Source organism: Opisthocomus hoazin, chromosome 2 (genome assembly GCF_030867145.1).
Source record: "Opisthocomus hoazin isolate bOpiHoa1 chromosome 2, bOpiHoa1.hap1, whole genome shotgun sequence".
Classification (NCBI taxonomy): domain Eukaryota; kingdom Metazoa; phylum Chordata; class Aves; order Opisthocomiformes; family Opisthocomidae; genus Opisthocomus; species Opisthocomus hoazin.
The window spans coordinates 75,790,713-75,816,968 of record NC_134415.1 but is presented as its reverse complement, the minus strand read 5'-3'; the positions used below and the strand labels follow the sequence as shown (position 1 = coordinate 75,816,968).

At 39.8% G+C, this 26,256-nt stretch overlaps 1 protein-coding gene across 1 annotated transcript in view; it reads left to right on the top strand.

The window, feature by feature from the left end:
- The window catches only part of NT5DC1 (5'-nucleotidase domain containing 1), a 150,561-nt gene that overhangs the window by 82,443 nt on the left and 41,862 nt on the right, over positions 1–26,256 (top strand). Inside the window, exons 7-8 of the mRNA XM_075414180.1 lie at positions 18,504–18,678; positions 23,863–23,960. Coding sequence (XP_075270295.1) covers positions 18,504–18,678; positions 23,863–23,960 — 273 coding nt within the window. The remainder of the gene's footprint in view (positions 1–18,503; positions 18,679–23,862; positions 23,961–26,256) is intronic.

Sequence of the window (26,256 nt, the reverse complement as noted above, 5' to 3'; positions counted from 1 at the left end):
GTTTATAATGTAAAAATATTTGTATCTGTCAAGCTAGAAAAAAAAATGGCACATAAGTATGCTTGTAATTTAAATTGTTCCCAGAATATTTCTAGAAAACCTCTTTTGGGAACATAAACTATCCTTGATACTGAACTGGAATTACATGTAAGAGTACCAATAGTGCATAGAAGGCAACTTTCTGTATCCATCTGACATGAGGTATTTCAAGGGTTTAATCCTAGTCCAGTGAAACTGATATTGCAAATCCATTTTACTCCTTGAAGGGCCAGGACCAGGCCATCGTTAACAGATCATGTGGATAGCAATGGAAGTGACAGAAAATACTGGAAAAAGCAGGAGATTGACTGATGCCTGGGAGAAGCAGATTAAAGATAATGGCAGAGATATTTCAAGCTCCCACACAACTATCCCAAATATTTCTCTTGTATCAGTTTTAGTGGATTATTACATACTTTAATTGCTCTCTCACTGAGATCAGAAAGATATCTTTACTAAAAACATTATTGGTGAACAAGTAAGTAGAAATTTCTCTTGACCTTTAACAGTTTCTGTAAAAATGAACTCCTGCTTCGATTGATCAGTGTAAGACATGTTGTGGTCCTTCAGTTCTCACCTACTACACAAGAACAGTGTGCCCTGGCTGCCAAGAAACCTAATGGAATCCTGGGATGCATTAGGAGGAGTGTGGCCAGCGGGTCGAGGGAGGTTCTCCTTCCCCTCTACACTGCCCTAGTGAGGCCCCATCTGGAGTACTCTGTCCAGTTCTGGGCTCCCCAGTTCAAGAAAGATGAAGAGCTACTGGAGAGAGTCCAGCGGAGGGCTACAAGGATGGTGAGGGGACTGGAACATCTCTCCTACGAGGAGAGGCTGAGGGAGCTGGGCTTGTTCAGCCTGAAGAAGAGAAGGCTGAGAGGGGACCTTATAGATGCTTACAAATATCTGAAGGGTGGGTGTCAGGAGGATGGGGCCAAGCTCTTTTCAGTGGTGCCCAGCGACAGGACAAGGGGCAATGGGCACAAACTGAGGCACAGGAAGTTCCATCTGAACATGAGGAAGAACTTCTTCCCTCTGAGGGTGACAGAGCACTGGAACAGGTTGCCCAGGGAGGCTGTGGAGTCTCCTTCTCTGGAGATATTCAAGGCCCCCCTGGACGCAGTCCTGTGCAGCCTGCTGTAGGTGACCCTGCTTCAGCAGGGCGGTTGGACTAGATGACCTACAGAGGTCCCTTCCAACCCCTACCATTCTGTGATTCTGTGATTTCAAATTATGGCATTATTTGGGAAAAAAATCTTACCTTAACATGGTAGAAAACTTGAATAAGCTTTTTTTTTTTTTTTATTTGGAGCGATGTAGTTCTGCTACATTAGAATTTGGATACATGCTTACAAAACTCAAATAAGATTGACTGAGTAACATAAGAGACACGTATTGTGTAGACAAACTTTGTATGCAACAACGGAAATGTTTCTTGCATGCCTAAGGTTGTAAGTCACTCAGACAAGCTTCTTACAGCACCATGGGGAAATACTGTTACCTGTTTGGTTTAGTTCTCTGCACTTAATAAGCCATACTACTTTTCCCAGTCTTGTACTCCTGCAGTCATTTCTGTACCATTTTGTTTGGCTTACATAAAGGACATTTTAAAGAAGCTGGAGAGGAAGATTTTAAACTTCCCAGATGAGCACTGTGAAAGGTGTTTTTAGATTGGCATTTTACGTGGGGCATGTTCCTGGGCTTGCAAACAGCATTAAAAGTTACTGCCTGCCAGGTGAGATGGAGTGACTGATTGTATGTGTGCCCATTAACCTGTCCCCACGGTGACATAAAATGTTCGCCTAACGGAAGAAGAAAAGGAAGCAGGTGTGCAGGTACAAGTTCTCAGGTGCCAGATGGCAACTGCTTAGATTTGCTTCTTTGACCACTTGCAATCATCTGCAACACAGGAATTAAAATAAGAACAGGAGTAGGAGCAAAATCAGCTTGCATCTTTGGAGTGTATAAAATTTCAGTAACTTGCTCAGTCTGTCTCTTGTCATACTTAGGAGGATGAAGTCCTTGAAGACCCTTACTCCATTGAAGTCAGGGAGAATTCTGTCGTGGGAATATGAACAAATCCTTAAGAGGCATGCTTCTATCAATCTGTAAAATATCTCTTAGTAGTACACAGTCAGCTATGTTGTTTTATAGCTGTCTTTACCAACGAATGCAGATACAGGCAAATTCCTCATATCTGCATATATCTGATGTAGTATTATCAGACAGTTATGTCTTTGATACCCAAATGGTGTCTAATGCCTGATAATTTCCATTTAAAAGGGAAAAAGAAAACCTTATTTCTACTTCTGTTTCTTTTTACTTATCTCGAGTCTTTATACAGCAGGGAAATTCCTTTTAAAAAGCAACTGTGACGTAGATACTATTGCTAATATAGTTTAAAATTAGTCCTGATAGGACTATCTTAAAGGTAAAAATAGAGAGCTCTATTTTGTGTCCTATATCACTAGAAATAATCTGAGACCAGCAGTAATTATAGACATATTTTCCATACACAGTTCATATCTTCTAGTAGAAAGGAAGTAATAAAAGAAAGTCCATATCACACATCATATTAACACAAGAATCTGACATTAATGTTCAGATGTCAGTCCAAAAAATAAGTGAACGAGGATTAAAATGTTAAGTCTTATTATTGCAGAATGCAATACGTGCAAACATGCTGTAATGTCATTGCCTTTGGCATGAATGGTAATTTAAAGCCTAAAGCTGAAATGGGACTCCTCACGTGTCTGTTTTCTTGGGACTTAATAACCAGTCCTGCAGTCTGGAAAACAAAAGAGCTGTTTGTGTCGCACCTGATTCGTAAATATTCAGGGAAGAGTTTTGTTGCTCTGTGGAAGCTGCCTCTACAAACATTTTAAATGTACCATACTTACAAATACAAATTGTTCATGCAGTCTTTAATGTCATAAATACTCCATCCTGTTTGGCTTAGTTCCATGTAAGTGGGATTTGTGGCAGGACTTTCTTCCTTGCAGCCTAGTGACGGTTCGAGCGGTAACCAGGCTCTTGCCTTCTGTTTTTTCTTGTCAAAGAAGTGTTTAGTTGGGGGTGTGGCAGGAGGGGAGGAGAATAGGAGCAGGGCTGTTGGTGGTGGAGTGGAGGTCTGCAGAAACCCTCCTTCTCCACAGCACACCCACCCAGGAGAAGAGTAGGAGGATGCCCAGGAGTGCCCACTGCTGTAATGAGTGGTGTGGGTTCCCAGCCACCCCCTGCCAGGCTGCCAGCCCCTGCACAACGGAGCAGGGGCTCAGCCGCATCCTCCGGCCTCTGCTGTTGTCCCTGCAGTTCAGGGCGCTGCAATGTCGGCGTTGTTCATGGCTGCTGCTCGAGGATGTGAGTAAGGCAAGGCAGAAATGAGCCCAGAGCTTTACAGCACTACCACCGTGTAGAGGAGAGTCCTGACATAAATCAGCTGTTGTTTGCTGAGCAGGGGACACCATGCATTTCCCGGTAGTTTTATAGCTCTGCATTTAATAGAGGTAGTTTCAAAGTATGTGCCTTAGTTCACGTCATTTGTACTTGGGGTTTTTGACGTAACCAGGTTTTGATTGTTGGCTAGGAAGAGAGAGAATCCTTTCCAACAGTAAGATGGATGTATAGTGTACTGTTGTAGTTGGTGAACTACAAGCAGATTAGTTACAGAGGAATAAATAAATGTTTTTTCAAATATTATGTTCAATAAAAAGATATTATATGACTTCAGTAGACATGAGAGATTGAGCCCTGTAAAGTTTGCATCAACAGAAGCAGCAATAGCATTTCAGCAGTGCTGTAAAAGATATTCTGTTGTCACGTAAGTATCAATTATATAAATTGCCTTAAATTTCCGGAATTTCCTGCTAGTAGCTGCAGACGTCCATACAAAAATGGCCCCAGAAAGTCAGGAGTTCTCGCTTGATAGAGCCTATAGATGACCCAAATGGCAAAGTGGCCTGTCCAAACACATAACGATCTATCCACGGTACGTTCCCATCAGCTTGCTGCAAGAGGTCTCTTTTAAAGCCAGAGCACACTAGGATGTGTATCCAAATGTATCTTCAGAAAAGTTTGGACTCAACTGTCCTAATTGTAAATGTGCCTGCTTTAACGTGGCAGTTTCTTCAACTTGAATTGCCCATGCTAGCATCTCTGAAAATCCTTCATAGAAACAAAATCTGACAAAAAATCGAGATATTTCTTACAAGAAAATGGCAGTGGAACTAGCCGTGTGGGTACACAATCTCACATTAACAGTTACTTAATTTCTGAGCAGAATGAGAAAAAAGGAGAGATCAAGCATAACAGGTATCCTTAGTCAGACATTGAAGTGGCATGCAAGAAGGCCTGTGTTCACATCATTCCTTTTCTGCCAGATTTAGGTTATAATTTTGGACTAACTGAGATATCCGGAGAATGACCTTTAAATACAGAGGCAGAGACTAATTCCAGGTTTGATGATTAGGACACTCACACTCAGAGAGGCGTTGTAAAGGTTGAGTCCCTCTTGCCATATGAAGTGGGGAGGGTCAGATAAGTGAGATTAAAGCACAAAAACACAATCACATCAGCACCAGGATTCGGCCGACTGGAACTGTGTTCCAGCAAGGCAGAGACGGTACTTCTGCCTGGCTTGCAAAATGGACCTGTGCACAGTAAGTGACTGTCAGTCTGTGTGCACGTGTGTGTTTCCCCCTTATTTCTTTTTTTTAAGGAATTGTGTTTAATTCTGGTACAGGACAGGGGTAAATCAAGAATTCCAGAGAAGTTCAGGAGCTAAAAATAATTGTTTCTTGCACAATTCTGCTTACAGAATCCCTTTTTCCTCCTGATGCTCACTCCTGGAATTAATCTGGGCTAGCCACCAATAGTTTGGGATCTATTTTACATGAAGTGATATTTGCAAGTTTAATTTTCATCTGTTTGCCCTTCTTTGGATAATGTGAAAACAGAAGGTTCAAACTAGGAGATAAAAGAATTCATAACTTTTAAATACAGATTTCCCTGGGCTCTAAACTCCAAAATTCTTGTAGACAGACTGACCAGCAGGGACCTTTCCAATAGCGATTTAGGTATGAATTTAAATAATTTCTTCTTTTCCATTCTCTCTAAGAGAGTGATGAAATCAACACACAGGCTTTGCACAAAATTAGTTAATTTAATTTTGCAATTTTTAAAACATTTTTAATGGAGCTTGTACATCTTGTTAAATTTCTGGAAAGCAGCCCTTTTTTCTTTGCTCTCAAGCTGATAGCGCTGTAATAAGAACATAGAGGTCTTTGTGCTCAGAAGAATGGCACTGGAAATTGAATGTTCCTCTCTCAGCCTTCCTATGGCAAGTTAGCTGATGGAAATGGGAGAGGGATGGTCTGCAATGAAAGTAGCATGAAGTCAGCACTCTGTGTTTCTCTCTTTTGTTTGGATGAAGTTACCTGACCTCTAGTTTGCATAAAGTTCAGATTGGCAAAAACTCTGTTTTTAATAGCAAGAAGTGTGCTGCTGCTCGTTGCTGAATTCATTCCCTTTAGTGCCTACAAGGAAATTTTGCTTCTGACATGATCATAGGCATTATTGTCCATGGGTGAGGTGGATAAATATGAACACTAGCATCACTCATTGAGGCAATGGGTGGAAACGGGGATGCATAATAGGCTGCCCAGGGAAGTGGTGGAGTCACTATCCCTGGAGGTGTTCAGAAAACATGTAGATGTGGCGCTTTGGGACATGGTTTAGTAGGCATGGTGGTGTTGGGTTGACGGTTGGGCTTGATGATGTTAGAGGTCTTTTCCAACCTTAATGATTCTGTGATTCTATGATTCTATTCTATATTCATCTGTAACATGTAATCATAGTACTTTAAGGAACTATAGAAGATATCTTGCATTTAGCCCGCCACTACCAAACAGATGGGTTAGGTGTTCACTTCCTAACAGATCATTTGCTAGCCTGTTTTTGAAGACCTGTACTTACAAAGATCATACAACCTCCTAGGCAGCTTTTCCAGTGCGTCAGTACCCTTAAAATTAGAAACTTTTGTATCATTTCTAATCTAGGCTTGTTTGCAGAAGGGTAAGCTCACTGCTGCTTGACTCATTGACCTTTGTCTCTAGGGCGCAGGAGCTTTCTACATGTTTGAAGACTGTCATTACTTCTCTCTTAGATTTGTCTTTAAGCTATCAAATCACCCAGTCTTTTCCGTTAAACCCTCCCCCTAACCTCTGTTGGTTGCAGTTTGCGGATCATTGCCATTTGGGTTCATTTCTGTGGAACTGCTCATTTCAGTTTTGTCTTTCAAAAGTCTTATCTAAAAATTGCAGGGGATTTCCCAAGGCGCTTCCGCCTTCACAGTGGCCAATAAATAGAGAAAAGGAAAGAAAAAAAGCCATAAAAAATGAACAGACTGGGAAATGACAGGGATTTGTCCTCTCAACAGCCATGTTTTGATGGTTCTTGGTAACAGAGAGGCGGCCGTGCTTGGGGGTGGTGGTGCTGCTCGCCACCCGTGGCCGTCCTCCTCCTCTTCCTCCTCCACCTCCTCCTCCTCCGGTGCCGGCGGGGCTGCAGTGCCGGAGGCTCCGGGGAGCCAGGTCCCTGCTCGCTGTGCTGGGAAGATGCTGCCTGGAAGGACGGGCTTCCCGGCAGCGAAGTTACTCGTGCTTTTTCCAATACCACATGGCTGAATGATTTATCCGTCAAACAAATACAAATATGTGCAGGTTTTGTTTCCTCCAACTGTGCTTTCTTCTTAGAGATAAATGAGTGCCTTTATCCTATGTCTCGTCACGGTATCTAAATGTAACCTGACTCTTTTCTTGTCGTTTAAGCTCTTTGAGTCTTATCCTGATGGCCCTTCTTAGTACATCTTCCTCTTAATATTTCTTTAATATGTAGCGACTGGAAATACACTTCTGCAGTCTCATCCAGGAGCTGGTTTATGAAGCTTCATAGGCCAGAATCATGCAAAGTGCTCGGTGTATATTTTTATTCAAGAGCTGTATTAACAAGATAGTTAGTGTGATATCCCAGGCAAGAAGAGTAAGGCTTTCATTATATGTAATAAAATATGATGATAAGCTTAACAGAAGGTGGTACATCACCTACAGTAGAAGTAGTTATTACTGAACACTACTTTTAAGTTAGAAAAATCCTGAGATCACAGAAAACACACAAGACTCGTAACTTGAATTTTCTGGATATATAGGTTAATCATAAAGATGAAAGGTGAATAGCCTGTCACAAATCTCCCTCACTGTCACACTCTTCTGTATTGTCTTTTATTTTCTGATATGTTTTTCTGATACAATTTAAAATGCCTCATTTTACACCTAGTTTTTCCCCCTACCACACTCTTGTAGTGCTTGTTGCTTGTGGTTTCACATTGCTCATCAGGTTGTCGTTGAAGAGTGGATGTGGCATCTGTACAAGAATGTTAAGTAGCAAGCAAAACTGGAGTCTACATACAGCTCAAGAGATGGGTCCATCAGTACCCATTTAGAAAGCTTGCAACTGTAGACCCGGAGGTTGGAATTAGCATCGTGAGTTATTTTCAGTGTGCAGTTCCTTGGGAGAAAGAAAAAGATTATTTCTTGTTTTAAGAAAAGTTACGGGTTTTTTTTACAGTGTGTATACATACATATATGTCTTTGTGTATGTGTGTGTTTTAGTATATAAATGTGCATATATAAGAGGTATGTAACGTTACTCTTTCCAGTAAAAATATTTCTGAAAATTTTAACTTCATTCTTTCTGTAATAAGTGCCTCAAAGTAGCTAGTGCTTACAAAGCATCAAAACCAGTTTCAGTTCCTCCCCAGACCTTTTTTAATTTGAGATGTACGGATAAATAATGTCTTGTTGGTAGAGCAGCACAGCTGAGTAGGACTTCTAGTTTGTTAATCAGCAACCTATAGCCTGGGTGTCACTATAATATGGACTGTATTTTGTTTCTTCATTATGCATTTCATTTCCACAGAGAACGTAACAGTATGTTTCGTACAAGCCGATGGACTCAAGTAAGACTCATCAGATCTGTAAATAAAAATGTACTCTAATATTGGACTTCCCGTCAAATTAGGTGCCAGCATTTCTTTTAGCCTACAGCAGCATCCTGAACAGATCACATTTCCCACCTTCTTAGCTGTATTCAGTTGAACAAAACAATTTCCTCCATCTGTCCTAAATTGTTTTGCAGTTTTTTTATGGTGTGTTTGCCAGGGGATGTATTTTAAGATGTGTGAGTTGACCCTAGGTAGTGTTTAACAGGCATTTAAGTATGCAGAGTTGGTTGGGAAAAGAAGGTGTTCAATGCAAATAGTTGTCATGTATATAGAAGAATAATCTCAAATATACTTCTATGGCAAAGAGCAAGCTTGTATGACAAATAAACGTAGAAGGATCGGTAGCTTCAGCAACATGAGTATAGGTGAAGAAGGAGATTTCAGAATATTTATGATAATTTCACACTGATAGGTTGTCTCCCTATGAACATTAACACCATGGCAATACTTTTGTAACAAATGATCAATGTAAATCTTTTACAAGAGGGAAAAATGTGGATTTTGTTACTTTGAGTAATCACTGTATCTTTCACTTCCAACCATAGGTAAGCATGTTGCATGAATGCTGTAAGAAGACATTATTGACCATGGAACAAAACAGATTTTTCCACCTGCAGAATAATCACTTTAGATTCTCACAGATTGCAGTAGGGATTATGAAATTCTGGAGAATCAGACTGGTTTAGCTGAATGTGTTTGTCCAACAAATGGTAGTTACCTCTGCATGAGTTTAGTGCTCAGCCCATGGGTTGAAAAAGTGTGAACACAAATTAATCACTCTCATACAGTCTGATAAATGTGATCTGTTGCACAACAAACTAACATAGTAATGTAAATCAAGGAAGTGAATTATTTTGAGAAAGAAATTATTTCCTCTGAAGTGTAGCACGGATCCTGTCCTGCCTGCATGGTACATCCTTCCTGCTTTATAGTGTATCGAGGAAACATTGCTATGGTGATGTAAATATTAACATAAAACCAGAAGGAAAAGAAAAACAAGGAAAGAAAAAAATGCTGTTTCCAAGCTTTATGTATACAAAGCTGTAGAAGGTCATTCAAACTACAGACATGTAGACACCTTTCTAACAAATGTCATGTGTTAGAAGTCTTCGTGAAGTCAGGCTGCAGACTTTGCCACATATCATGTGCTACTCATAACTTTCATTAATTTGTGTTGTTACCCATTACTCAAGGAAGGCACCTGCAAACATGGGATGAGGCAGGGCAAGGACTACAGACTGGGACTAACTGGCAGTGGGAGCAGTTGTACCAGCAAGCCAGAAGTGGGCTGGGCTGATGTCAGCCATTTGGGAACACCAATAAGAACAGATAACATACGAAAATAGCCCGGCTTTCTCTTGCAGTGTCAATGGACCTCAAAAAGAAGCAAGAATAACTCTACATGCAAAAACCACACAAGCATCTGGCTGTGGCATTGCACTCCTAGAGCCTTGACCATTCTGCAGCCAGAACACTGCTGATGCAATGGAAGATGTGGCAGGACTAGGAAGCAAAAGAGTGAAGATTAGGGACAGACTGAATGGGTTTGTTCTTTCAGATGAGAGGGCGTGTGTGTCAGGAAATGGTAGTTTTTAAGCTTGCTTGAAAGGCTTTTGGGAAAAAGTAGTTAACAAGTTATGCTTTCAAGAAAAGGTACAGCCTCACCTTGAAGCTGACTTTGGTTAGGGCCAGCCCTGAAAGCTGTAGCCATGAAGTTCTGGGCTGGCCATCAGAGGTCTTCAGTCCACTGTGAAACGTAGATAATGGGGTGGGGGGTGATGTTCAGCTAAGAGATGGCAGAACAGCAACAGTGTCTTAATTTTGACATTATGACTTCCATTTAAATAGAGCTAAAGGTCTTGTGATGTTCCCGACAGCCTTTGGCACAGGGATCTCACCTCAGAAATGTGAGGGTGGGAGGAAGCATGGTGGTTTCTGCCTCCTTGTATCAGACCAGAAGAAACAAGGGCTGCTCTTGGCTCCCTGAGAAGAATTACTAGTTGTTCAGCCTCATTTTAGTTTGAGACCTGTCTTTAGCTGCCAAAGCATTCTCATTTTTGCAGTAAGCTACTCGTAGGCCACAGGAGTAGAAAATGAGTAGAAGAGAAAGTGACCCATGAAATATTTGCAGAGGTGATGTTTTCTGTGTGTTCTCCTGAAGTGTTTCATTCAGTACATTAAATATTTATATAGCCCTGCAGTCATTATTAATCCAAGTAGTCATGTTTTCCCTAGCCCACCACGGACCCTTACCTTCTGGTCACCCCCTTGAAATTTATCAAGGTGAACATAGAGTTGTCATCACTGGAAAATAGTTTATTATTTTAGAAAATAGAATCTGTTTCTGCCTGACCAGAGCTAGACGATGCTAAAAATATTGAGAAGGTTAATGTTACATGAGGTGTAAACATTTGCTTTAACAGATACGCAGTCCAAAGAGACAAATGGAGATTCAGTGGATCCTGTATTTCCATTGGTAATATGTGAGTTGTTCAAAACCAAAGTGCCACATGCGAAGCATTTACTCTGTGGTCAGAAAAATCCTTACTTTTATGAGAACATAGGAGGAAAAGTTTTCTCTTTAATTTGATTCAACATACTGATACGTGTTCCCTATCTGCAGGTATGCATTATTAATAGAATGCAACCTGTCCTCAATACTGGTCTATTTTTCAGTTCCCTTCATATTTCTCAGCTTCTCTCTTCTGTCTGATATCTATAATTTTTTCCCCTTTTCTTTCCTGTTCTGTTCCTCTTGTACATCCAAGAGTAGCTTGAAAGATACTCTGCTTTGTAGGCAGCCACTGATATATCCAAGCACACAAGCTCATTCTTGGATACAACAAGCAGAGGTTCATCATGCTGCCAAGTTCAGCCTCATGAAGGGCAGCAACTCACCAAGGTGTCATTCTGAATTTATTGTGTCTGCTGTCCAACCCACCCATACTCCTTTCTTTTTCCTTTTTCTCCTTCCAGAAATACTGCTTCTATTATTTTTCAGGTGAGAATGAGAGATTTGGGACCATAATACTAACATCTCCTTTGTCTCCAAACTCAGTATCCTCTTTTCATGTCTACTCCTAGTTGGCTAAGAGGTGTAAATAGGTAGTATTCTTCCTGCCTGAACTGGACCAGGATCCTTAACCCTTTGGTCTGTTAAGAAACTGCGCAGAAAGGAGTTGAGACAATTGCAGAAAACATAAAAATACAGAATATATGACATCCGTCACACTTCTTTTTTGCTCTTGTGACATTTGCTTCTTCCTAACCTATCTTCCTGGACTCTCATCCTTTTATTCTGTTTTTAAACATCTTTATCTCCCGAGGGAAGGAGAGGTGTGACTTGCTGTTGCTTCCTGTTCCTGATATCTCCCTGAACCTAGGCATCCAGAAGCAGTTGTCTCTGCTTCATGCTTCACTGCTTTCTTATCTTGCGTTATGTTAACATTTCCTTCCCTCTGTCTCTTGTTTTGCTTCTGCTGCTCCTACTGGAGTACGCACTTCAGCTTAAATGAAAGGAAATGAAAGACAACTTGTTTAGTATCATTTTAGCCATCACTTCCTTTCTCCTCTACTTGGTTTTGTTATATGAAATGTAAATTCTTCTGCAAAATCTTCTGTAATGAAGGTATTTTTCTTGTGTTTCTGAACGCTTATGTTAGTTGTTGGGTATGTTAATTTAGACAGGAGAATAAGACAACAGTGGTCAAAGAAGTGTCTGTTCACTCTAAAAACCTGAAGTGCTGTATGACTACAGTGGAAAGCAAAATACAACTAATACAGTTGTCTGCATCATTGTTGATAGTAACACTTTATTTCAGCTCTGCTTTGTTTATCAAATTCATAACTCTTACCTAGAAGCCTGCATTCAGACAAAAATTTAGGAAGACGTATAAGTTCTTACTTGCATCAGAGCTGCAGAGAATCTGGCTATGGGTATTGATAGCTATGAAATTCCCTTTGAATTCCCTAGCTAAGCTATGAAATTCCCTTTGAATTTAAAGGAGAGAAAAGACACATTCCCAAATACTACTTTCATTATATGACGTGGTTAGTTGTTAAAGCCACCAAATACAAGCTACAAATTGGCAGCTGAAAGTTTATTTTTCTTGGCTGAATTCTATGGATTTTTTTAGCCTCATACCTTCCTGCTTAGGTAAATCATATAAATAGTGGATAAATTCTTTTTAATTCAATCAAGTAGGTGCCCCTTAGAAGCAGTGACAATACTGAAAAATACACTGTTCCTGTGTTTTAGTTCTGGACTGAAACCTTCCCAGAAATATACCTCTTGAACATTTGACTTTTTTATAACCCAAATAACAGTTAAGGGATGAAAACTGCAGTGTCCTGGCAGTGTGGATTTGCAGACACGGAGTCCAAAGGAGTCCAGAGCCAGTGGGGTGTAGACTGACCCTGCCAAGGAGAAGTAGTGTAATAAAGGGCACAAGAGAAATCCACATTTCTTTTTTTCCCCAATAGAGGTATTGTATTAGAACATCAAACTGCATACTTCAGTAAAGTAATTCTGTGACTGTAGTAGAGGAGGGCAGTTGGATTAAAGACAGGGTTATTGTCTATGCTGGAGGACTTCTGCCAGTCATGGCAAGCATTCTACAGGCTCTTTCTGAGTTTGGTCTGGGGGTTCTGCATTTCCACCTACACGTAGTTCCCATCGCACTTGCTGTCACAGCTGTATTACGAGCAGTTAAACTGTAAGACAAGACAGTGCAAAGAATATCTTGATTGAATTACAGTGTCAAATGAGACAAGAAAAAACAAACCCCCAAAATGGACACTAAGGGAACCTCTGATAATGTACATAGAGGAAATTATATTGCTTTGAAAATACAACAGACATCTGTTGGTCAGTAGATCTGCTTAGAGGCACTGACAGGACTTTAAGATGTGGCAGTTCTACACAACTCATTTTAGTTGCTTACATTTCTGCAAAGGCAGTTATTATTTTTTAAAGTATATTTGGAAGATAATTATAAATCCCTACAGAGACTAGTTGCTAATTTGCTATCCTAGGCTGTATTTCAGAGATTTCAGATAAATTCCAAGCTGTTTAGTAATAAGAATGGAAATCGAAAAACTACATTTGCTCTGTGACAGCATACGTATAACAAATTCCAAAGCTGTGCATAAAATCCTTAGATGTTTGCTTTCCTGATCCACATAATTGGATTAAGTTTTCTCATACAGTCACAGAGGGTAAATATGTTGATTGTTATGTTGATTGTCATAGTCTTCTTGTTTCCATTTTTTTAATTAAATGCTTTCTTATATTTTGAGGAAGTGTTCTCACTGCTAAAGAGCCAGGGATTACTAGTGCAGGCTTTGGATGTGTGCAGATAACTGAAAATAGTAGAAAGAGACATTCAAGGTGAAAGTTAGAACATTTGTTTTGTTATTGTTGTTTTACTTTCACTGATTTGTGGATACGCATTAATACATGTCAATGTCCGTATAGCCTTATATTAAGTGATATTCATAAAACAGATTAAAATGTAGATACTTTGTTTTGGACAGTGTACAGATAGCAAACTGTCAGTTGAAGATCTGGTGGTGACCACAAATCCCCCATTTTAATACAGTGAATTTGTGGACCAACATAACTTCTCTAAACTGTGCTTATAGTTCCATTTTTAAGAGTATTTTGAAATTTGGATGGTCCATAGGCATTATCAGGAAGGTACTGCAGGCTAGAGACATTTCTTATTTCTCAGGAATCATGTTATTCTGAAGAATTACTTTTTTGTTTTTCAAGAACAGAGTTGTATGACAGTTGCGTAAAATCTTATTTTAGCAAACAAACAAACTGTTGTTACCATTAATTCACTTTCTTATTTTCTGTGTTAGTGCTTCTGATTTTTCACTGACTCTTTGCTCCGTAGAGTTTTCATATTTTTTTTATGGTTTTCCTGATTTAGAAAAAGTGCAGCATACAGCATAGTGGTAATATATACCCTTGGAAGAAATGAGTCGTTTCTCACTGTCAAGTCATTCCATTTGACTGTGAAGGCTTGACATGATGCTAAATGTTAAAACTTCCACAAGTCTTCCACAAGGTGCCTGTGGCTCTGCTATCCTCCTCAAAACTGGCTCTTGGCCTGACATAACAAGCAAGGTTTTCAGCTTTTATTTGATTTGGCTTTCAATTAAATCTTGCAAGCTTTGGTGGTTAAAATCCTTTACAAATATGAGTATATATTCAACCAAGCTCTGTTTACCAGACTTAATAGTATGTTAGGAATTAAGTTAAACTCTACTTTGCTGGGCCAAGTTAGCTGGATTACAGTTGACTATGCTTTAATGAGGGTTCTTCTAAGGTATCGCTGCCTGATATGGCAAACAGCCCAGAGGCAAACTTCAGTTCCCAGTGTCAAGAACTGATTCATTGTTTGTGTGCAGTTAACAATTGGGCTTAAGGGTCTGGACAGAAAACTAGAATAAGACACTCTTTCAGCTTATATGTTGCATCCAGAGTTGTTGACCTTTTCCACTGCAGATGTAACTCAAAGACCAAATATCACAGATTTATCATGTAGCAGATACTGCACAGAGTATGGACAAAGAAGACAGCACTGATGAAATTTACTCAGTCTTTAAATTAGTTACACATCAAAGAATCTGGCAGATCTTTAAGGACGCTTTTCATAAAGCACAAGAGCTCTCGATCCCCAGGTGTAAGAAATAAGGAAGGGAAGGCAAGTGACCCGCATGGCTGAGCCAAGACCTGCTGGTCAAGCTAAAGAGCAAGAAGGAACTGCACAGGCAGTGGAGGCAGGGACAGGTATCCTGGGAAGAGTATAGGGACGCTGCCCAGTTGTGTAGCGATGGGATCAGGAAGTCCAAGTTGCGAATGGAGCTGAACTTGGCAAGGAATGCAAAGAATAATCAGAAGGGCTTCTACACGTATGTCAGCCTGAGGAGGAAGCTCAAAGAAAGCGTATCCACCCTGATGAGCAATTCTGGCAAACTGGTAACAACAGGCGAGGAGGAGGCTGAGGTATTCAACAACTCTCTTGCCTCAGTCTTCACTGGCAACCTCTCTTCCCAAACCTCTCCCATGGATGGACTGCAAGGTGGGGACTGGGGGGAGCAAAGTCCTTCCCACTGTAAGAGAAGATCAGGTTTGTGACCACCTGAGGAACCTAAACATACTTAAGTCTATGGGAGCTGACGAGATGCATCCCAGAGTCCTGAGGAAACTGGCTGATGTTGTTGCCAAGACACTCTCCATCACATTTGAAAAATCATGGTAGTCAGGTGAAGTCCCTGGTGACTGGAAAAAGGGAAACATTGTGCCCATTTTTGTAAAGGGTAGAAAGGAGGACCCTGGGAACTACCGACCTGTCAGCCTCACCTCTGTGCCTGGGAAGATCATGGAGCAGATCCTCCTAGAAGCCATGCTAAGGCACATGGAGGACAGGGAGGTGATTCAAGACAGCCAGGATGGCTTCACCAAGGACAAGTCCTGCCTGACCAACCTAATAGCCTGATAGTGCAGTTGACATGCGTGAGGGACAGGATGCCATCCAGGGGGATCTGGACAAACTCAAGAAGTGGGCCCATGTGAACCTCATGAGGTTCAACAAGGTCCTGCACATAGCTCAGGGCAACCCCTGCTATCAGTACAAGCTAGGCTGTGGGATGAAGGGATTGAGAGCAGCCCTGCCAAGAAGGACTTGGGGGTACTGATGGGTGAAAAGCTGGACAAGAGCCGACAATGTGCGCTCGCAGCCCAGAAAGCCAACCATGTCCTGGACTGCATCAAGAAAAGTATGGCCAGCGAGTCGACGGAGGTAATTCTGCCCCTCTGCTCTGCTCTGGTGAGACCCGACCTGGAGTCTTGCACCCAGCTCTGGATGTTGCTGTTGAGCAGCAACTTCTTCCTGTTCTTGAATACCTTATCACAGAGGTGCTACCACTGTTGCTGATAGGCTGGGCCTTGGGCAGCGGTGGGTCTGTCTTGGAGCCAGCTGACATTGGCTCTGTCGGGCATAGGGGAAGCTTCCACCAGCTTCTCACAGAAGCCACCTCTGTAGCCCCCTCACTACCAAAACCTTGCCATGCTAACCCAATACAAATGGTCAGTGGAGCGTGGGAGGCATTTGGTAAGGAAAGCAAAACAAAGAGAAATGAAGTTGTAGCGAGGGGGTGTTGGTCTCTTCTCCCAAGTAACTAGTGATAGGACAAGAGGCAATGGCCTTAAGTTCCATCAGGGGAGGTTTAGATTGGATATTAGGAAAAATTTCTTTCCTGCAAGAGTGGCCAGGCATTGGAACAGGCTGCCCAGGGAAGTGGTGGAGTCACCATCCCTGGAGGTGTTCAAAAAATGTGTAGACGTGGCACTTCAGGATATGGTTTAGTAGGCATGGTGGTGTTGGGTTGACAGTTGGACTTGATGATCTCAGAGGTCTTTTCCAACCTTAAAGAGTCTATGATTCTGTGATTTTAACAGTAAAGTTCATATAAAACCGATCTTTTTACCTTAGGGTAAAAAGAGTAATAGGTCACTGTGTATGTAAATGAACTTTGCCATCTCTCTTTTAATTGTTTGAACCTGTGAGAGCTAATGCCAAGCTTGCTTTGTTTGTATCCCCCTTCATTCTCACATAATGTTGTGCGTTTTCCAAAACAGCAAAGAAGAAAAAATATCACAGCATAGCGTATGAAATGTAATTACTAATGATAATACCAGAAAAAAAATGCAGCTTCTGCTCCTAAAAACTATGTTGCACATCCCAAATAATATTCACATTCACACCCCAGAAAAGAGCAGGGAAAATCACTACAGGAAACCTTCTTTTGTAAATCTACTTTGTTTAATCAAAAAAATCATTGCTCTTGGCTAGCTGTCAGGGCAAACGTCGTGGCATCCCATAATGCTGGCTGCAGGAACAGGCTCGTATTCCCCTGGTGCAGGCTGTTACACAGCCTGACCTAAATACTGTGAAGGACTGGAGTAGTGACCTGGTTACGAGTTGGGAGATTTTGTTTGAGAGACTTTCCTCAGATATAGTAGTCCACTCTGTAGCTTTTGGAAAGGAATCTGTCAAGTCACAGTACAGATTAAGACACTTTTGCCTCCTGTCTAGTTGCAGTGAGAACAGCCAATTTGAAACTTCTTTTGGGAGTCTTTTTTTCCTGCCATCTGAAGACGTTTTGAATGTGTAATTTATGAAATAGCGTTATGTTTAGCACCCAGCATCTTTCAGTCTTTCTTTGATGCTACTGTTTCAAACACACATGTTCTCTTTCATTAAATAGCTAAACTTCAAGTGGTTTAAATCTTATTTTTTCAAACCAGAGAATAGCATTACTCACATACCAGAAGGCTAAGTAATGTCTGGGATTTATTAAATCATTCAGCAAAGTTGACCACAGACAGTTGCATATAGAACAAATGCTGGAAGAAAAATAATCTTCTATGATGATGTTCATTATACTGTAACACACAGACTGAGAGCCAAAGCTTGGTATCATTTCTGTCTCTACAACTATTACATTTCTTTTTAGACCTTTAACTAGCTTGATAATTTTGGTCATAGAGGGTTTGAGCACAGACGAAATATGTAGTCTTAGATCATAGGACTGATGAAAAAAGGTGAGTTTAATGTTAATTTGATGTCTTCGTAAAGCAGCTATGGATTATAACAAGGTAAATATTTACTGATGACTTTAGTGAATAGGTAACTTTTATTGCCAACGTAGTTTTATTGCACACTTTTTAAAATCTTAAATTCCAAGTGTATTTGCAAAATTCTATTGCTGTTATATTCAGAAAAAAAGAGCATTACTGAAGCTGGAATTGCTTTTTTTTTTGCGTTTTTTCCTAGTATTCCACATACCTGTGAGTTTTGCCAGTTTGTTTTATCAACCTTTCATAGATAAAGTGCTAGTTGTAAAAAATGCAAAAATATTAAAATGGATGTGATTGATCAGACAATGCTAAGCTAAAGTGTCAGAGGTAACTGAATAGATGTTCTTGGGAATTTCAGGTCCTTAACATTTTCTAAACATTAGACTCATCTTAAAATCACAAAATGAGTATCCCAAAATTGAGCAAAGGCAACAGGAAATAATTACTTGTGGTGTAACACTGTGATCTGTAATTTATGCATTATTTACTCTTATGAGCATGAGAACATAAAACATAATAACTATGAAAATTCCATTATAAAAGAGCAAAGTCATGCAAACTTATTTCTGCTACAGTGTATCATCTTGGTTTGATTGTTTTTTTTGGTTTATACTGAGTTACAACCCAGGGAAAATTTTAAACTTTGCTTCGCCTTCTTAAAATTGTATTGTTTGCACATAAAAGGATATTTGTTGTGTGGATTAAGTGGTTTGTGAGCAGGATTGGATAATACATAATTATCTCTTAATTTTTTAGAAGACTGTGGGACTTATTTCCCAGAAGTGAAAAAAAATCCAGACAAATATTTACAAAGATGTCCTGAGTCTGTAAAAAAGTGGCTGAAACAACTGAAGAATGCCGGGAAGATTCTGCTATTAATTACTAGTTCTCACAGTGACTATTGCAGGCTCCTGTGTGAACATATTCTTGGGTAAGTGAAATGTCCATTTCAAATTATATCTGCCAGACAGCAAGTGGAGATAAGCCTGAGCTGTAGAGAAGTTAATTTGAGTTTCATTATGTGTTGTGAATTATTCGAATCTGACATTTCTGGTGGGCCTCTCTGGTCATTTGATGCAGGGTACTTGAGGCAAAGTAGTCCATCTGTGAACCTGTGAGCTGTGTCTGACCCACAGCACACTTATATCCTTCATCTTTTCTGGGCATGATGATGGGATTGAAAATGACAGGGAATATCTTTCAGGCCAACATCCAATACGTCATCTGAATCCAAATTTTATGATGATTTTTTGCTAGAATGCCTTTTTTAAGCCACTTCCTTTCTGTGCTTCTCCAATGGTGAGTGCAAGTAGTAGAAAAATTTCATTTCCTTGCAGTAAATCTGCATGGAAAAGCTTACTAATACTTATTCCCAGTGGTGGTTTCCAAGAGATGGTTGTGCATGAGAAATGTGCATTTGCAGATCACAGCAGAAAAGATAAAACAGGTAGCTCATTGCACTTTGGAATTGGTTGAGACTGTAGTTGCTATTTTTAGCTGTAATGTTAAGAACGTGACTGATCACGTCAAATTCAGTGAAATTCAGCAGAACCATCATTTAGACCCCTGTTAATCAGTGATGCAGATAGCTAGGTGGGTGACACGGTGAGGCTGTTTAATAAACGAATCGAAGAAACAAAGTAGTGCAATGCGAGCCAACCGTGGCTGTCTGGATATGCAGGGGAACAGCAGATTGAATACAGCAACACAGTAAGAAAACCACAGCTAAGGTGAACAACAGACTTATCATCCAAAACCAGTCCTGCCAGTATCACTCCTCTTTTGCACTCTCTGGGCTAAATGCTGAATGGAGCTGTGCCAGTTCTCACTGCCTTGCGTGAACATTATACTTGCTCATTTGAGGGGAAAATCTACCTCCTCACAAAAAACAATTCTTCTTATGAGTAAGATGCCTGTGAATTAACTCTTTTGTGTAGATCCATCTAGTTGTTTTCTGAATGAAAATTTGGTATACAACTGAATTCTTGGCCACATGTAATGATTTTGGCTTTCTTTTCCTTGGTGAATTATGTTTCAATTGTTTAAGGCAGCTGCAGGGATCCTGCTGGAAGACAGTAAGCAAGGTAGCAGAGAGGGTCAGTTGCCTTTCAAAAGACAGAAAAGAGATTTTCTGCTAGAAGGATACTGGACCACTGTCTCTTCCCACATAAGTGTAGGATGTTCTGCATTGTTTACTGCAATCATATTTTCCAGTGATTCATGCAGTGTGGCTTCCTAGACATCTTCTGGAGAACTGAGTACTCTAGTTCAGTTAGACCTTACTGAAGTATTTAAAAAAAAAAAGTTCTAAACTTTTTATTTATTTAAACTTTTTATTTTAGCTTTAGTTTGTTCCATGCCTGTTACATCAGACAAGAAGTCTCTACACAGCTGTGTGGCTTTTTGCAGTACTGGGATATAGTCTGGGTTCACACCTGTTATCTCTGCCCTTAACCAGGCTAACTGCATTTTAGTCTTGACATCAACCCTTTTGAATTACGTCATCTGTGTAGTCCGTTATTAATTTATTTCCCTAATTCTTTCAGTTAATGTTATGATACTGAGAAGTTCAGAACTGTATAGTATTACACCAAAAAAAACCTAAGGATAAAGATGAGAAGCAGAGACATGTGTGAATTTTAGCCTCTTACTCCCTTACCTTGTAAACTGTTAACTTTTTTGCACTTTATTTAAGAAGTTCCTTTTTGGCTAAGAAATTATTGTCCACATAAAAGCAGCACTGGGAAATTCATGCTTAAGTGTATCACTTTGCATTTCAGGAGCAAACTATTCCAGTTGTTTTCATCTGACCAAGTTGTCCTTAACTGACAGACATTTTGGTAATGAGAGAGGAAGTCTAAGAGAAAATCTCATTTAGAAATCAAAAGAGAACGGTTTCCCAGCCAGAGCGCACACATATTGGTGGGATCAGTGTATAAGGCATGTAAACAAACAGAAGCAAGTGCCAGTTCATTCACACAAGTGGCAACGTCATGGTGTGACTTTTCAGGCTTACCTACCATGAGAATGCGTGTCCAGTTAATGATGTCTGAGTGTTGGCAGGAGCAGACCTAAAGACGAGTCAATCATCACATAGTCACTGAAGCTGAGTGTCATTTCACCTTTTCATGAATGTTAGCCATGTAAAAGCTAGATTTTTTTTTTTAAGCTGGTCATTTTGATTCCCTCTGTGGTCAGTGGAGAGAAGACACTGGGCATCATCCTTGGCAATTCGTTCTGTACCATAGAATTATGTCTGAAATAAGTGGGATGAATTGCCTTCTAAGAATGTGGATGTTTCTCCCTTGGCTCTGTCTGTGGCATAGATCACTAGCTGTGAATTCAGCGTGCAATTTTTAGATGGCGAAAGTTATGTGAGATACATCCTACTCTTTGTTTTAGCCATTTACTGTAAGCACAGGCCACTATGCCAAGCACAAGCAGTAACTGGAACAGATGTTATCATGTATGATGTTGCAAAGTAACTTAACACAGGTACAGGCTCTCATAAAATCAGTAGATTTGTACATCAGATTTAGTATGATTCAAAAAAGGCCACAAATATTATGTCTCTTCACACAAAACATAGTTTTTTCTTTAACAAATTAGTAAAAAGTTAACCAAATCTTGTGAAAACTGTTCATTCTGGTTTGAATTTCTTACACAAAGCTCTCACCACTGTTCCCACAAGTCTTCATTGTGCTCCTGAAGTGTTCGTGTTATTTTGAAAGTTCAAGCTTAACTTAACCGTGGAAGCATTATTGGCACCATATGCTAATTTGAAAAGCTTACCTCTGTTGATACTTTTCACCCAAGGACAGAAGAGCCAAGCCTGTTTGCTCAACTTCTGGAATCTTCCACACAGAAGCTAATTTTAAAAAACACACCATTGTCGTATGTGATACTGGTTCTTTTAAAAAGGTAAAGGTTTACATATGGTCGCAAGTGGAGAAAAATAGACAAAGCTAAATTTCATTAGAGGGAGGAAATTTAAAGACATTCTATTTTAAGGCTGGAACGTAATTTAGAGCACAAAATGAAAGCTTGAATATATGCTCATAGGGAAAGCATTCCATTTTTTGTTTAAGATATCTCAGTGTTATGGGAGATTATTTGAAAATGACACAGCTAGCTAGTTTACTTCCAGTAAACTTCCTCTACTGTCGACAGCGTTTTAGTGACTGTACCCATGCTGGACTTGCCATCTGTGACTTTTTTGTTCCATGCAAGTGTATCCATCATTTTTTGGATGTTATCACAGAATCACAGAATGGTAGGGATTGGAAGGGACCTCTGTGGGTCATCTAGTCCAACCCTTTTGCCGAAGCAGGGTCACCTACAGCAGGCTGCACAGGACCTTGTCCAGGCGGGTCTTGAATATCTCCAGAGGAGGAGACTCCACAACCTCCCTGGGCAGCCTGTTCCAGTGCTCCGTCACCCTCAGAGGGAAGAAGTTCTTCCTCATGTTCAGACGGAACTTCCTATGCTTCCGTTTGTGCCCATTGCCCCTTGTCCTGTCACTGGGCACCACTGAAAAGAGTTTGGCCCCATCCTCCTGACACCCACCCTTGAGATATTTATAAGCATATATTAGGTCCCCTCGCAGCCTTCTCTTCTTCAGGCTGAACAAGCCCAGCTCCCTCAGCCTTTCCTCGCAGGAGAGATGCTCCAGTCCCCTCACCATCCTTGTAGCCCTCCGCTGGACTCTCTCCAGTAGCTCCTCATCTTTCTTGAACTGGGGAGCCCAGAACTGGACAGAGTACTCCAGATGGGGCCTCACTAGGGCAGTGTAGAGGGGAAGGAGAACCTCCCTCGTCCTGCTGGCCACACTCCTCCTAATGCATCCTAGGATCCCATTAGCTTTCTTGGCAGCCAGGGCACATTGCTGGCTCATGGCAATAAAATTACCTAAGCAATGAAACATTTCTAATAAAATAATAAATGTCACAGACAGGGAATGTTTACATTTTTCAATAATAAAAAATCACCACTCTTTAAGCAACATTTGTCTAATTTCATATTTTAGTGATTCCACAACTTGTAGCTAGGCAATATTGGTATTATTTCTTGCTATGATTCCCAACTTGATGATGTAAAAAGTGAGATTAGATTCCTTAAAATAAAGAAGGCCCTTCCCTTGCTACAGTAGTAATAACTGGCACCTCTAGAAATAGTCCATGTCACGGTAGGACAGGTGGCATGAATGTTCCTAAGGTTGCCTGTTTTACCTATTGGCTTTATAATGTTATTGACTTCTACACAGGTGTCTAAAAAATACCTAAATATAAGTCCCACTTATATACCATGCTGAAACATTCAGTGCAATTTAAATTGATGGGATTTCCAGAGTTCAGATATCAATCTGTGTTCTTATGGACCTAATGATCTTTGAAAAATCTGAATTTAGTGGTGGGATTCAGCTGGCAGATTAAGACTTGTACTTGGTAGTTGTTTATTTGTGAGCCACATGTCTAACCTCCCTGTAACCAGTGGGGATTTAATCAGAGCAGCCAGTGGAGTCTGAAGAAAGAGTTTAGCTAACAAAATGGTGTTTCAACTTTAGGGTATGTGAAACCACCCTTTAGACTTCAATGGCTGTGTTGACTACAGTGGAATCTTAGACATGCATTAGACCTGTGGATGGATGGATACAGTATGGATACCAATGATACAAGCACCTGTGTTTAAGTGGCTTCAGTCTTCCATTACTTCCTACCCCATCACTTGACTTCGTATATTCTGATTTATAAGAAAATCCCTCACTTACATCTTTCTATACTTTTCTATGCACATGTTGTCACTCGAGTTTAAAATATGTCATCTGTTACATGTTCTCCTGAGATTTAAAGACTCCCTGGGCCAAGGAACATCTTTTTACAAATAATGAGTGGTCCTGAAGGTACAGCACTGTGGATCCTCAGCCAGCTGTCTTCTCGCTTGTGGCAACCTCTGGAAAAGAAGGGCAGTAATGACACTGAACAAGCATCGGGAAAAAAAGTGACAGGAGAAGGTGCCTGAAAGAAGAGTTTTGCTATTTTCTTAAGTCTTAAAGAGTATTTAGTGGGATCTTGGCTAATTCATTAGTTCAACTAATTCAATTTCCTTTACTTTCTAGGAACGATTTTGAAGAATATTTTGACATTGTGATCACAAATGCTTTGAAACCTGGTTTCTTCTCCCATACCCCAAATCAAAGACCTTTCCGAACTCTTGGTAAGTTGCAGTCGTGATTTACTTCTCATCCCTTCTCATCTGCTTAAGACTGAGGAGCACTGAGAAATTAAGAATTACGGTGCTGAGGACAATGAAAAGGCAGAACTGTGGCAGTAATTAAAAATGGCATTGGGTCTTAGATATTGCATTGTTAATGACAAAGTAAGAATCGTTTTCTTTATCGTACTGACAAGGTCATACACAGAAAATTGAAATTTAGTTCTGGAAAAAACATAGCAGAAATATTTCGGGAATTTAAAGGAAATTCAAAGGACGGTACAAATAAAATTGCAAGGCTGAAGGAAATGACTTATGATGGAAATCTGACAGTATTAAATATGTGTACTTTGGCTACAATAACGACAGAGTAGGTGAAAAGGAAGTGCCCCTGTACTCACTTAATTTGATTAAAACAATCTGAAATGTTTGGCAGTGTTGTCCATTAGGAAATTAAGGTTGTAACAAAGGTGGTTTATAAAGGCAGTTCCATTGAACTACAAATAGCAATAGTAACATGGCTGATGACAGTTAATTTTTCCATTTTTTAGTAAATACCTTTATGATTAAGTGTTAGCTAAAAATTAATCTTATATCCAAAATAGCGTAAGTCAGCATATATTATATGTTAGCATTTTATGACAGGAAAGTCAGCTGTTCCAACCCAAAAGAAATATTGCCTGTGGAACTTTTACGGAAAGACTAAAATGAGCAATGGAAATGTATATTGAAACTGCATTTTAATGTTTCACATATTTATATAGGAAAATAAGTAAGAAATATCTTAAATGTGATTTTTAAAGGATTAGTTCAAATAGGAAGCTGCCACATTGACAATCTGAGAAAAAGTAAGCTCAGAAGGCAAATTAAAACTATTTATATCGAGGAGGGGGGGGGGGAGCAAAAACATAAAGGGTGAAAAAGGCTCAGTTCTGCAAACAATTTATTTAGTTTCATATAATTCAAATTGAAAATAAAATGTAATTCACTTTGGATATTTTTTAAACAATCTGATTAGCCTGACTTCCTAAGGAAATCCTGCTGTGTCCCTTTGTCAGTAGTCCAGCCAGCAACTTTTGAACCTGTCGGCCAGTTTCAGTAAATTTAATAGACAGACAAAAAGATATTTTGACAAAGTTTTTTTGTGCAAACAAAGGCAGAACAGAGGGAGAAGACTTGAAGTTACTGTCTCCATTGAGAAATATTATGAAGCATTAGCTCAATCACCTTATTAGATTTTAAGTACCAGTTTTCATGAAGCTGTTTCTTTCTCATGTGTTCAAGCAGGAACAGTATTCCCCGGAGTCCTCTTACTGACTTACTGATTTTCATTCACTTTATATTTTAGCATTGCAAACAGTCTGAAGTGAGGGTTGATCACTCGTTACATGAATACCTTATTAATGCAGAATGAAATGTAGTTTATGTTCTGGAGACTTTACTATCTACGTAGATAAGGGACACAAATGTAACTAAAGCAACCATCAGATAAATATTTTGCTGAAACTCCTAACTTATGAGTAGATTTTTTTCAATATATTTGTGTTGGATTGACAATAACTGCTTTCTTCTGAAAGACCAACCTGAACGTTCAAAGCAAAGAATTGTACATATAGAACAGGTTTTTAAAGACGTGTTTTGAAGTAGCAAAGAGCATGTTTAAGACGATGTGAAGTTTATCTCATCAAAATAGGAGCAATTATATGAGAAAATGTCTGAAATAATGATACATTTTTATAATATGTCTTTTGCTGCCCTCCCCCTGTTCCTCACAACAAACGTATAGCTTCAGGGTAGGCACTGACAGTTTCACCCAGTCACCGCAGATACAAAGCAACACAGTTCCTTTCTGAAACAGCATGCGGTGGAGCTTCTAATACATTTGGGTGTGGGGGACAGTTTTCCAGTTTCAGGAATTTTTTTAAGGCTTTCTTTCATATCAGAACCACTGAAAATTCAAAATTTCACTTTCTAGTTTCTATCTTCCTTTTGCCACTATAGATTTTGGGCAGGAGTAGAGTTTAGCTACCATTCTTCAGACTCTGTCTTCTCTGAGACCACTGGACATGATATATCACGGAGACAAAATTTTCTTATTTTTGTTTTGAAATAGGAAGAAACCTAGAGGTAGACATCATAGTAAATATTTTCTTAAAGCACAGAGAGTAAACTTTTGTTAGTGTAATTTAGGGGGAAAAGCTCCAGTAAGTGAAACAAAGTTTGTTCCATGAAGAAATTTGTTGCAGAATATGAACTGAAGTAACTGATTACAATCCTATCCATTTGTCAAGGGATGAGT